Source organism: Molothrus aeneus, chromosome 14 (assembly GCF_037042795.1).
Source record: "Molothrus aeneus isolate 106 chromosome 14, BPBGC_Maene_1.0, whole genome shotgun sequence".
NCBI lineage: Eukaryota > Metazoa > Chordata > Aves > Passeriformes > Icteridae > Molothrus > Molothrus aeneus.
Genome location: NC_089659.1, coordinates 12,098,879 through 12,111,826, shown reverse-complemented (window position 1 = coordinate 12,111,826; position 12,948 = coordinate 12,098,879). Strand labels below are relative to the sequence as shown.

The following is a 12,948-nucleotide window of genomic DNA, read 5'->3' as shown; positions in this document are numbered from 1 at the left end:
TGCCAAACATGGACTTGTGACATGGCTCCAGACAGTGGTCAGGAGCTTCCCATCTGCTGTGCAGTGTGGCCCAGGGTGTTCCATGACAGCTGCTGTCCGTTGCATCCCTGCAGGAGAAGGATGACTTGCGCAGGGCAGAGTTCATGCTGCAGCAGGCGGATCGGCTGGGCTGCCGCCAGTTCGTCACGCCGGCTGACGTGGTCAGTGGCAACCCCAAACTGAACCTGGCCTTCGTGGCCAACCTGTTCAACAAGTACCCAGCACTTACCAAGCCTGAAAACCAGGACATCGACTGGACCCTCTTGGAAGGTGATGGCCCTTATCAGTCACAAAATTAGCAGGGGGGGACTGTCTAAAGTAAACAATTATGTCACTGGAGGCTGTGCCCTGCAGACGTATCTCTGTTGAAGTAACACCTATGATTTGAGGCTTCAGTGCTGCAGTGGGTGTTTACTCATTTGGGGCAGATGAGAAGGGCACCTGGCAGCCTGTTCAGCTGCTCTGACCCTGTTGTGGAGCCTGAACCTGTAGGCAGTCTGCAAGCACCCCATCACTCACCGTGGCGGGGAATTTGGTTTTGCCGTTTCCTGTGATGGGCAAGAAAACCTCAGAAATGCAGTGAGATGTCCATGGGAATGCTAATTGTTGGCACAACTGGGACTGGGCTGTGACAGCAGTTAGCTAACACCCATGTGAAAGACCTTTCTGCTCCTTTTTCTTGCAGAAAGTGCAAAAGGCTCTTCTGAGGCCTGAGGAAATCAAAATGACACCCAAGACTAGATAGCAGGGTCACCCTCTTCCTTTGAAAAAAATTATAAAAAAATTGCTCTTTCTCTGCTTAAAACCTCCTGGTGAGCTCTGCTGCTCAAAGCTCCCTGCCTTGCAGGGTGGAAATCCCTGCTCAGCTTTGAACTTGCAGAATTTGCACTGAACCTGTTTTCCATCACGTAGGAGAGACGCGTGAGGAACGGACCTTCCGCAACTGGATGAACTCCCTGGGTGTGAACCCCCACGTAAATCACCTCTATGGGTAAGCTTCAGGCTCTTGGCAGACACAGCTTTTTTTTTTTTTTTTCTCCTTCTTTTTATTGTTGTTGTTGAAATTGCAAACACCTGTAAAGAATAGTAATTATTCATGATATGACAAAGTCAGAGTGCACTCAAATCTCGAAGCATTAGACTTAATCCATGTTTTCCACTTTAGAGATCTCCAAGATGCACTGGTAATACTACAATTATATGAGAAGATCAAAGTTCCTGTTGACTGGAATAAGGTTAACAAGCCTCCATACCCTAAACTTGGAGCAAATATGAAAAAGGTAAACATGTCAAAAGATTTTAAAGGAAGTCATGGACACTAAAACTTCCTGTTTGAGACTTCCAGTCAAGTGTGTGTGTTTGTGAGTGATTTTGCTGTTTAAACTCTTGTCCTGTGTAGCTGGAAAACTGTAACTACGCTGTAGACTTGGGAAAGCATCCAGCTAAATTCTCCCTGGTTGGCATTGGAGGGCAAGATCTGAATGATGGAAACCCAACGCTGACACTGGCCTTGGTCTGGCAGTTGATGAGAAGGTAGGACCCCTCTCAAACATGTGAAACTTGTAAATGTACAGAGTTTGGAAAATTTCTTCCATGAGAGCATTGCAGTACAGGAATAGGTCACCATGATTGTAAAACCTCTGTCCTTTGTGGGGTGTCTGAGACACACCTGGACAAAACTGTGATAGAGCTGCATATGAGAGTCTGGAGCAGACACCTCTGGACAGCTTGTGGGTGGACCTGTGATCATCCTGTGACAAGGATCACCTCTCTCACCTACTCAAGTCTGGCCACAAACAGAAACCCTGAGCAGTAACGTTACACAACTTTTATGTTCTGATTTTTAATTGGAAATTGAGAGGGAAACATTCTGGGGCTGCTTCATAGATCTCTTGCATTGGAATGGGGGAAAGAAGAAACGTAATAGCAGATAAAATTGTTCTTCCTGTTACCTAGTTCTGAAGAATTGTAAGATTATGCAAATATATGTCTGGAAAAAAGGTGCATGGTAGCTCCTAATTTGGTATTAGAGGTCTGAATGCCAGCTCCTGAGGTAATCCACACCTTTTAGGTAATAAAGCAAATGCTCAATGATAAAACAGTTTAACAAGTGTCCTGAGCCCAGGCAATTTTGTGAGCTCCTATTAAAGGACATGAAATGCTAGAAAGACTAATGCTTTAACAGAAATCACACTTCAGATAAGATACCTCGTTCTTTCTTTTTGCTAAAGGATTTTTAAAAAAATCCCAAACCCAGAGCTGAGACTATGTAAAGAGTTTCTAAGCTGCCATGGTTCATGTTGCATCCTGGCTGCATGGCTTTGTCCTGGCTCTGTGCCTAATCTTGTTCTCTCTGCTGGTTCTCAGGTACACACTGAATGTCCTCGAGGACCTGGGTGATGGTCAGAAAGCCAACGATGACATCATAGTCAGCTGGGTAAACCAGACCCTGAAAGAAGCTGGCAAGTCCACCTCTATCCAGAACTTCAAGGTACAGGTTTCCTTCTTGTCTACAAAAGGAGACAAGTGCCCAAAAATTTTTTCCTCAGCTGGAGGAACAGCAGGGGCATCTTAGAAAGGAGTTTAAACAGGATAGGATTCAGACTGTGCTGGGAACTGAGTGGCTTCAGGCTGTAAGACAGGAGAATGTTTAGGACTGCCCATAGTGGGTAGACCTCCCAGTAGTGCCTGAGGAGGGAGGGTGGGCAGGATCTGGGGCAGAGATGGGAGGTGAGATGCTGGCAAGCAAAGGGGCTGGAGCTGATGTGCATTTGGAGGTGAGCATTGTGCCTTGAAGGGCTGTGCTCAGCAGGGCAGAGCTGCTGCCTGCACAATGATTGCTTCTTTGGATTTCCAGAGCACTTGCAGTAAATTGGAGTAAGAGTATTGTATTATCACCAAAGCTGAGGCAGCAGTTTGATTTTCCCTCTGGTCCGCCTGGGAATAGTCACTAACACTGCTGCTTTGAAAAGGCTCATTTAAAACTTCTCTGGTTGCATGTAGCAGAGCAGCTGAATTGAGGTGAGAATTATGGAGACTCATCTTTACTTCCCTGTCCCTGTATTCTCTAGGACAAGACCATCAGCACAAGCTTGGCAGTTGTGGATTTAATTGATGCCATCCAGCCTGGTTGTATCAACTATGACCTTGTAAAGACTGGTCACCTATCGGAAGATGACAAGCAAAATAACGCTAAGTGAGTTTGCTCTCTCAAAAACTGTTTGGCATTGAAAGGGTGCACATTCAGTGTGCTGACCTCAAGCTGCAGGTGTTTTGACCAGTTTATTGCTGTGGTTTTCAGTCTCTTTTAGCACAGTACTTTTTACACAGGCAGCACCTATGAAATCGAGTTGCTGTCCTTGCCCGTGACACTGGAGGGAGCAGTTGGCTGAGCTCTGGCTCGCTGAGAGAAATGCAGAGCAGCTCCAGCAGTTCTTACCAGTGACACTCCATTTCTCACCTGTTTGTTCAGGCATTTAAAGTGTTCAGCTGGTGGCTTGGAGTTTTGAAATTGTACCCTTGTATGTCTTATGTCTTGTTGAATCATCACAGATTGTCAAGTTTAAAGTATGCATATTAAAGCATGCCTTTGAAATGTGTGTTCTGTGACTGTTCTGCAGTGGCAGAATGACAGCAAAATTTCTGGCAGATAATAGTCTCACTTTGTTATTCATAAGGAGCAAACAGAAAAGGAAGTGTTACATGATTAATACTTCATTATATATGCTATTAGCCATAACAAATATTAATTAAGATTCTTTAACTGTCAGTAAAGTGGACTTGACATTCAAAGGTCAATTTGCACATTAAAAACACTTTACTGTGTTTTTGTTTACTGAAAAGGAAAACAGCAAAAAAATGAGAAAAACTTGTAAAACAGAAGGATGTGGTGTGAATAAACTCCCACGTGTTGAATCTTATTAAAGAATAGGTGAAATTGTGTTGCATGGGGCAGGATTTGACTTGCCGTTTACTGATAGCAGTCTCGGTGCTTGACCACCTTTTCTTTCCATGGTGAATAGGTATGCTGTGTCCATGGCAAGAAGAATTGGTGCCAGAGTTTATGCTCTTCCAGAGGATCTTGTGGAGGTGAAGCCAAAGATGGTCATGACCGTGTTCGCCTGCTTGATGGGCAGAGGAATGAAGCGAGTATAAAAGGGATGATCCACGTAAAGAAAAAAAAACCAAAATGCAACAAAAACCCAACCTGCCACCCTGGGTGCATGAGTAGCAGATGGGCTGTGACCACGTTGAAATGCTGTTGGCCTTGGAACTGTTGAAGTTCAAAGGACTTTGTTTTGCTTTGCAAGACAAATTTATTAAAATTCTCAGGGGGAGGAGTTATAACCAACAGACGTGCTCTTTTCCCAAAGGAAAGTTTAACTTATCAAGAGCTCACAGAAATGCATTCATAGCAGACCTGCATCTTGCAATATTGCTCTGGAGCTGTTTTCACTCCATTATTTCTCAAATACTTGATGTGTGGTTTTATACCCTTGAGGGCTATAAGGTGGTTGGTATAAGTTGTAATGGAAACAAATCTAATTTCTATCTGCAGTCCACTTTAATTTCTATCATACAGTCCAAGCATATTTTAGGTTTGACCACATCCTTAATTTTGCAAATAAATCTACAGTACAAGTTGGGACCTGCAGGCCAGCTCGCAATGCTAAATGAGAAATGTGTAATTAGGAAGATGTACTTCCTCTGGTATTCTTTGTACATGGTGCTTTTTTGTACATCTAACTATTTTGATTACTTTAAAAATAAAGCATGGCAGTTTTTTTCTCTTGCTGCTTATAAAAAGGGTTTTTTTTTTCTTTGTTTGTTTGTTTTTTAAGGTTATACTGCATATGGTAATACCACCATCCTTGGACCTCTTGCAGTAACATATGATCATGTTGCTGATGGCACGGTTACACCTGAGAATGGAAGTGAATGCATTTTTGTATGCATCTTGGTTCAGTTCTGTGCACCTAGAAAATAATTTTTACAAAAATCTGCATGAAAACTATAACTTTTTTATTTAAAATGCTGTTAGATACAAAACCATACTACATTGTGCAGAGGTTTTGTGCAGGGAAGAGGCAAATGGTATGAACAGCAGGGTTCAATAAAGTGAACAGCAAATGTGCTGGAATATAAAATTATTTTTAGAGATAAATGGAAGAAAGCATTGTCGCCAAAGAAGGAAGATGCTGTATCCATAGGATTTCATATTCTCTTGCTTTGGCAAGCTGTTTGCTATATTTTGAGATCATATTGCTATTCCAAGCTATTCAAAGTGATGTAATATGGTGGCAAAGCATCAGTTGAAATAAAAACATTTAAATACACGCTTCTCTCCTTATTTGCACTGACCCAGCATGGCAGCCTGTCTTCAGTTCCAGCTGGTGCTACACACAATCCTCATCTTTATTGACCTGATGTAAATCTGATGCCAGGTACTGGTCCTTCAGAGCATGGTGAGGGGTTGGTGCTGCTGGCAGGACAGCAGGGAAAGGTCCCTGAAAAGCAAAGTTTGTTTGAAGCAGCAGCTTCTGTGGTGTTGTGCCTTGGGAGTTTCAGAGGTTAACGTTTGTATGACTATTTGTATCACTAATTTAGTGAAAGGGAATTAATTTTCCTGTGTGTAGGAGATGAAAAAAGGGCAGGTGAAGAGGGGGAGATGAACAGGAGCCCTGCCATCTGCATGGGTGGCACCGGCTGGGAGTGCTCAGTGCTCTGGGTGTGGGGTGTCAGAAAACCACCCCAGTGATTCCCTGCATGAAGCCTCGTGCAGAGCCGGCTGGAAACTTTCCACTGGTAGAATTTTTTCACAAGAGAAGTATGTTAACAAAGCTTCCCACAGGAAATTGCATGTTTTCACTCAAGATGGAGTGATATACCGTAAGTAGAGGCACAGCCATCCCACTGAAACTGTTCTGCTGATTTATGGCACTGGCTGGGGGCGTGGTGTGATTAAGGTCAAAATTCTTGGACTTTGGAAGTGGCCATGTGCATCTGTCCTGTCTTGCCTCTTTTGCCTCTGGTACCAGGTTAAAGGGGGAGAAATGGGTACTTTGACAATTACAGGATGGGAAAGTGTCTCCTTGTGCTGGATGTATTTAAGAAAGAAAAGTTTGGGGTCCAAGCAAAGTGGATCTCTCACACTGAAGGTCCAGTGCAGGGCAATCAGGACAAACCTTGTGCTTTCTCTCCACTGAGCTCTCTTAACAAGCAGGTTTTCAAATAGTTTGTTTTGTCAAACACACCTAAAATTTTCAACAGGAGATGTAAACTTCAGCACATTTCCTTCTTCCTGCAACCCTTCTTGCTCTTTAATATTAAATTATTTTTTAGTATTTATACTTTGTTTTGCTTCTTCAGTTACATGCTTTTGTGTTTGCAAGGTTTTTTTTAACCTTGCAAAAACAAAGTGTCAGCTTTAACAAAGTGTCAGCTTTGTTCATACTGATTTTTTTTTAAATAGTTGGACTTGCTGCTGCCCTTGTTGGGTGCATGTTGTTCTTATCCTGCATCTTAAGGTCCTCCTTCAAATGTCTTTGCCATTTCATTTTTTTGTGGATTAAAAATGGGGCCACATGTTCTCCCTGAGCATACTGTGTATAACTTGTTAAATATTTCTATGACTTTTTATCGTAGCACAGAGGAAGCAATTTAGTTGCGTTCCTGTTACTCTTTAATGAGGTGGTGGTGTAAAAGTGGAAGGAATGTTTTCTCCAAATGTTCAGAGAAGGCAAGGTTCTTGTCCATATAAATTTTTCACCAAATTGTATTATTCAATGGGAAAATGGAATCTTTTAGGGACATAAGAAATTGCTGAGGTGGACTTTGCTTGCTTTTTTGCTTCTGCCTTTTTTGATTGCAGCTTAACAGAGTAATTCAAAAGCAAGAAACCAGCTGGAGTATTTTTCCACCACTTCTCAAAGTATGTGAAGCTGAGGGAAGTGAAGATGATGAAACAGCACAGACAATGTAAGCAAAAATTTATTGTATTGACCGTTAAATGCTTTGCACAAACATAACCACAAATACAATGAGGTGCAGCATGTGTGGTTTTGTTGTGGAGCCCTACTTTGTCCCTTCCCTGGTGTAACAGCAAAGGTTGGTCCTGCTCTGCACTCCATGGCAGGTTTCCCATGTCAAATTGTGCAGGTTTGTGTGTTTTCAGCCCTAAACAAGGGTTTATTTCTCTCTTATCAGCTTGGGGTAATTCCTTTGAGGACAGGGACAAGTGTGGTGTGTCCGGCACACATTCCTTTGCTTCCTTCTGTAAGCACCCAGTAAACGTTGGATAAGGGCTTTTAATATACCTGCACAAATGGAAAATTCCATTTGGGAGGACAGAGAAGGCTGATCTGTGTCTCCCAGCAGCTGAAGGGAGGCAGACTGGGGAGGTGGCACTGGAATTGTGCTGGGACAGTGCTCCTTAACAGCATGCAGGGAAACACAACTTGTACAGCCCATCCCTGAGACAAATGACCTCCTTGCAGGGGTAAATGCAGAGCCACATTAGCTGAGGTTTGGTGCTGTGAGAAACACCTGAGTGATAAAATGTTTTACATGGTGGTGGTTTTGCCCACACCTCCTACATTGTCTTGCATTCCAGCAGCAGAGATCCCCATGTTCCTGCTCTGGGAAGGTACCATGTGCTCACAGTGACGCTGATGGACTGGGCCTTTTCTCAGGACTCCAGATGTCCTGGAGCACGTGCAATTTATTCCTATTTCAGCAGTACTCACTGACAATATGCCCAGTATGGGCTGGGCACAGGAAGGCAGCCCCTCCCAGGGAGATCACACCTGGCTGTGGTCAGTTGGGAAATGGGGAGGGCAGAGGAGAACATGCTTCCAGCCCCACATCACCAGCACAAGCCCCAGACCTGAACTTGCCAATGTGAGCATTTGCATTGAATTTTGATGTTAGCATTTCAGATTAGAGTATTGCCCATAAAGGAAATAATATATTCCTATATATTGAAATTTCTTTATTTGCATATAAAATCCAAATGCCAGCAAAACCATTGTTCATAAACAAATTTCAAGAAAACAAATAATCAGCCTCCACTTTATTACTGAAATGTCCTGGCCTCCTGCTGGGCAGGTTTGCCCCTGAGCAGACAGCACGGGCTGGATAGCTCAGATAGCTCAGTCCTTTGGGGGCAGAGTGCCCAAGCCGCTCTTAGCTGCAGGCAACCTTAGCAAGCTTAAGGATATCAGCTCTTTTTAGTGATTATCAGCTCTCTCATGATTTCAGCTCTTTGCTTGCTAAGGCACCGTTGCAGGCCGACTGAAAGGCAGACCGACGCGAGAGAGGAGAAGGCAGCTGGAGTTCCACAGCGATGGTTTTATTGGGGTCTGTGAAGGGTTCTTCTAACCAGAATGGGCTAAAACAGCCCATTATATAGGGTAGAGGGGGATCCAAAATTCTCCAAGAGCAGGGGTTAAGGGAAAGTGACCTATGGGGTTACAGAGAGATGAGCTGGGGTCCGAAAGGCGGAAGAGAGGGCCTTCTTGCTTTTTCACCAGGACATGGCATTTCCTATCTTTGAGCCTCTTCCCTCCATGGAGCCCTGGCAGGCCCGGACCCTGCTACACTCAAACACCATTAAAAGGTGGCCAGCAGGGTGCCCCATCCCCACGCGTGGCCGGCAAGTGCCAGCAGGATGAGCTGGCCGGGCAGGGCGGGGGGCCTGGGGGCCACGCTGGTGCCAGCCACCCTGCACCTGTCCTCGGTGGCCATCTCCAGGGGCACGGGGCAGTCTCCCAGGAGCCCAGGGAGGGGCTGCTGGGCTGCTGTGGTGTTGGCAGGGCCCGGGAAGGCGCAGTCCAGCCCCTGGATGAGCGTGGCCTTCCAGCGCCAGAGCCAGAGCGCGCTGCAGTCACAGCTCCAGGGGTTGTGGGACAGGAACACGTACCTCAGCCTGGGCAGGGAGGAGAACAAGTGCACCGGCAGCGAGCTGAGGTTGTTTCTGCTCAGGTGAAGGAAGTGCAGCTTGTTTAGGTGCAAAAAAGCAGAGTCTGAGATGGAGAAGATCTGGTTGTTGTTCAAGTACAAGTTTCTCAAGTTGAGCAGCTGCCTGAAGGTGCAGTCCACAGCAGTGATTCTGTTGGCTTCAAGGTGCATGGTCTTGAGCTGGATCAATCCTTCAAAAAGCTGATTAGGCAAATCAGTGATGAAGTTGTGGCCTAAATTTAACATGTCCAGTCTGAGAAGCTTTGAGAAAGCTCCATTTTGGATGATCCATATCCGATTCTTCCTGAGATTGAGATCGTTCAGGGTTTCCAGGTCCTTCAGGGAATCTCTGCCGATGGCCTCTATGTGATTGCCCTCCAGGGACAGCCTCGTGAGGCTGGAGAGGTTCCTAAAGGCTTGTGGGACATACCTCATGTTATTGGAGGCTAAATCAAGCCTTTCTAAAGAAGGCAAGTGTGAAAATAGAAGTGGGTGGATTTCGAAGATGTTGCAGTGGGACAAATCCAGGCTGATGAGGTTTAATAGTCCTCTGAAAGTGTTTGCGTGCAGGTAGGTGAGGCGTGAGTTCCTGCTGAGGTGCAGCTCTTGCAGCCTGCTGAGAGCATGGAAAGTTCCTGGGGTCAGGAAAGTCAGATTGTTCCCATCTAGCCAGAGGCTGTGAAGGAAAGTCAGGTTTCTGAAGGTGTTGGTGTTGAGAATCCGCAAATAATTGTTGGAGAGGTTTAGGGAGATGGTGGATGGTGCTATTTCTCCAGGTAGGGTTTTCAGTCCAGCTCTGTTGCAGAGGATGGTCTCTTCAGGTGTACATTTGCACATGCTTGGGCATGAATTGGAGACATTCAGACTCAGCCCAGCCTTTGCTGCACAAGTAGATATAAATATAACGAGAAAGAACATGACCAGCCACACATCAGCCACAGCATCTAATACCGATGGACAGTAGAGGAGGAGGCAAGAAAAAGAGCATGTACCTTTTGGGCAGGTGAACCACAGGCAGGGCAGGGTTGGTTGGACTGTGCACAGTGAAAATAAATCAGCTGGTTCCTCCTGCTGCAGCCCCGTGGGGATTAAGTGTTTAGGCACGTCAGAGCTGATTAAGTGCTGCCCTGAGAGGCAGGGAGACTTCTCAGCCCAGGGTCATGCTCTGATAGTGGTTTTTCTCACCTCTTGCCCTCTGCAAACAGCAACAGGTAACAGACTTCCCCTGCCAGCTGTCTGGGAGAGGCTCCTGCTCATGGGTTATCACCATTCTCAGAGTCTGCTTGGAAGTTGCCTCAAAAAAACTGTTCTGGGAGGAATTTTTGTGATTTTTCTCCAGCTAGAGCTTCAGCAAAGGCAGTGCAAGTGGCTGTGCCATCCAGGTGTGAGGTGAGGGCTCTCAGCCTGACAGAGGCTGCACACACTGACAGATGTCCCAGGCTCAGGGATTTCCCTTGGTGATGGCTGTGACTCTCCAGCAGTAAAATGGGAGACTGCCAGGAGCTGTGCAAGCCTCATGTTCTCTGACATGAGAGACATTTCTCTGACATTTTTCTCTGGGAAAGCACAGGGGAGTGCTGTGTCCTGGCAGTGCCTCTTCTTGGGATGAGCCCTGAGCCATCTATGAGGGGGGAAAAATGAACCCTGTGGTTGAAACGTGGAGCACCCCAAGGACACACTGTCCTTCCCGGGGCACTGCTTGTCTCCAGCAGGTCCAAAGATGCCACTGAGAAACTGGAGCTGGACTTGGGTCCTTAAAAATCTGTGTCCTTGCCCTGCCCTGATTTTTATCCCATATCCACAGTGCAAAGGGAAAGTGCATTTGGGGGCCTGATTGATGAACTCAGCAGCCAGGGATCAGCAATCTCCAGGCTGATCATTCTGCAGGAGGACCAGACACAGGGCTTGCAGCTGATGGGTCATTAGTGACACAATTGCTGCTCTTGTTTTTGTCACTCTAAATTTTTCTTTTCCACTTCTCTCTGCAGAGTTCTCATGTGTTCTGATGTGCTTGAAGCACCTTTTGTCAGCTCCCTGCCTTCCAGTGCATTTCCTTGCTCTTAATTTCTTGGTCTGGCTCAGCTTTTTTCTTTTTTTCATGTTTTACAGGTTCTTTTTTTCATGTTTTCTTTCTTTCCCCTGTTCTGCCAGCTCTGTCCAGACAGTGGCTAAACCCCCAAATATACAGTATGCCCAACAGTAAGTGTGACCTGGACAAGTTTGCAGCTCTGTTATTTTCTCAGCAGAAGCAGATTATATTTCCTGTGCTGTTAAATCACTATGTTGGCTTCAGCTAGTTCTGTTTTCTTCTTCATTTTTTCAAGCAACAATCCCCTGAAGAACAGCTTCTCCCTGGAAGCTTGGCCAGGATGATCATGTTGTGTAATGGAGACCATCTTCCAGCTGTAAACAACATCATTTATTTAGTTAGACAGGCTTTGGTGCAGTGTTACTGGGGGCCAAAATCTGGTTTCCACCACGAGCAGCAGTGCTGGCACTGTGCCCAGGGGCTGGTCCTGGGAGCCCCAGAGGAAGCTGGAAATGTGGAAATGTGCACTGCTCACCCCATCCAGCTGATTGTGTCTGGGGTCAGGCAAAAGGTTTTGTGGGTGAATCTTTGTTTTCTGTATTCCTGGCTCAGCTGGGACTGCTCCTCCAAGGACATCACCTTGGTTTGGTGTCCTGCTGCTTGGTCTCCATGGCTTCTCTTGCCTCCTGATGCAGCACAGCTGGGAATCTCCATCCCTCCACGACTTTGTCAGTGCAACCCTGTGAAGGAGAGAGGTTTCTGCTGATCTCTGTGCAGGACAGGTGAGCTGCACTGTGTGCTGGGGAATGCTCTTGCCTTCAGCTGAAGTTTGTAGCTCAGGCTGAAAAAGATGGATCTCTTGCTTTGGTGTCCCTTTTATTCTACACAGGGTTTATTTCTGGTTGTAATTCTGTTTGCAATTCCAGCTGTGTTACCATGTTCTAGCTCTTAGTAAAGCACAGTGCTCTCTGTAGTGTAGCTCTCCTTGATTTCATATTGGAAATTTTCAGACCAAAAGCATGCAGCTCTTGGAGCTCATTGCTGCCAGATGTTGCTTAACTGGACTCAAACACTGTGGTGGAACAGGAGCATGCAGAATGTTTCCTTGCTTTAGAGCCTATAGAGCCAAGGAAACCCATAAGTATCAAAGTGACCAAATTTTTACACTTTGTCCCAGGTTTGGCAATTCCAGTTTCTCCCTGTGGGGATTCCACAAAGCACAGAGGTGGGGTGGCAGCTGCCTTGAGAGGATTTTGCCCAAACTTACCGATGGCAGCCCAGGCTGCAGCTGCCCTTGGGGTGGAAGCAGTGCAGTGGTGTGCCAACACCCAGCACTGTGGAGAGTTAAACCTTTGCTGGGGGCTGAGTGCTGGTCCAAGAGAGTGGCCACAGGAATGTCCTGTGTGTGCTGCAGTGCCCAGTGCTCCTGTGCTCAGCACTGCTCCAGCTTCCTGAGCATCTCTACTGCAGTCACTGCCACACCAAGTGCTGCACAGACAAGGTAAAGACGTGCTCCTTGAGAAGAACTGTCAAATAAGTTTTTCCTCCACCTACCTTTATAAGCAAACTTTCCCTTTATGGTCTGCTCAAATATTAGCATCCTGCTCTGGGGTTCTCTTTTCCAGGCTCAGCTCTTTGTGCTCCACGTGCAGGGACTCTGATTGTCTCTCTCCATCTGCCTGGAGGGTTTCTGGAGTGCATCATGAGTTTTGGCTGAAGTGCCTCATCCACCCGGCTTTAATGGAAAAGCTGAACCACTGCAGGTCTTCTGTTAAAATGTATTCCACCCACCACATGGCCATGGTTGTGTTTTTGTCTTTTTTTCAGTCACTGATTTATCTGACATCTGGGATTTATAGCCCAGCTCATCCCCTTCAGAAATTGTTTGTAGCTGATGTCAAGAGCCTTGCCTAAAACTGTAG

At 45.9% G+C, this 12,948-nt stretch overlaps 2 protein-coding genes across 5 annotated transcripts in view; one reads left to right on the top strand and one right to left on the bottom strand.

Moving 5' to 3' along the window:
- The window catches only part of PLS3 (plastin 3), a 49,935-nt gene extending 44,560 nt beyond the window's left edge, over positions 1-5,375 (top strand). For all 4 annotated transcript variants that reach the window (XM_066559319.1, XM_066559322.1, XM_066559318.1 and 1 more), the window contains 7 exons: positions 114-309; positions 952-1,030; positions 1,205-1,319; positions 1,439-1,572; positions 2,407-2,530; positions 3,111-3,235; positions 4,062-5,375. In XM_066559319.1, coding sequence (XP_066415416.1) covers positions 114-309; positions 952-1,030; positions 1,205-1,319; positions 1,439-1,572; positions 2,407-2,530; positions 3,111-3,235; positions 4,062-4,194 — 906 coding nt within the window. In that variant the 3' untranslated portion in view covers positions 4,195-5,375. The remainder of the gene's footprint in view (positions 1-113; positions 310-951; positions 1,031-1,204; positions 1,320-1,438; positions 1,573-2,406; positions 2,531-3,110; positions 3,236-4,061) is intronic.
- A 3,274-nt stretch (positions 5,376-8,649) lies between these two features.
- Positions 8,650-9,915, bottom strand: LOC136562487 (nyctalopin-like). The gene has a single exon (XM_066559347.1). It carries the CDS (start codon positions 9,913-9,915, stop codon positions 8,650-8,652), a length of 1,266 nt encoding a protein of 421 aa, XP_066415444.1.
- Positions 9,916-12,948: the final 3,033 nt, after the last annotated feature.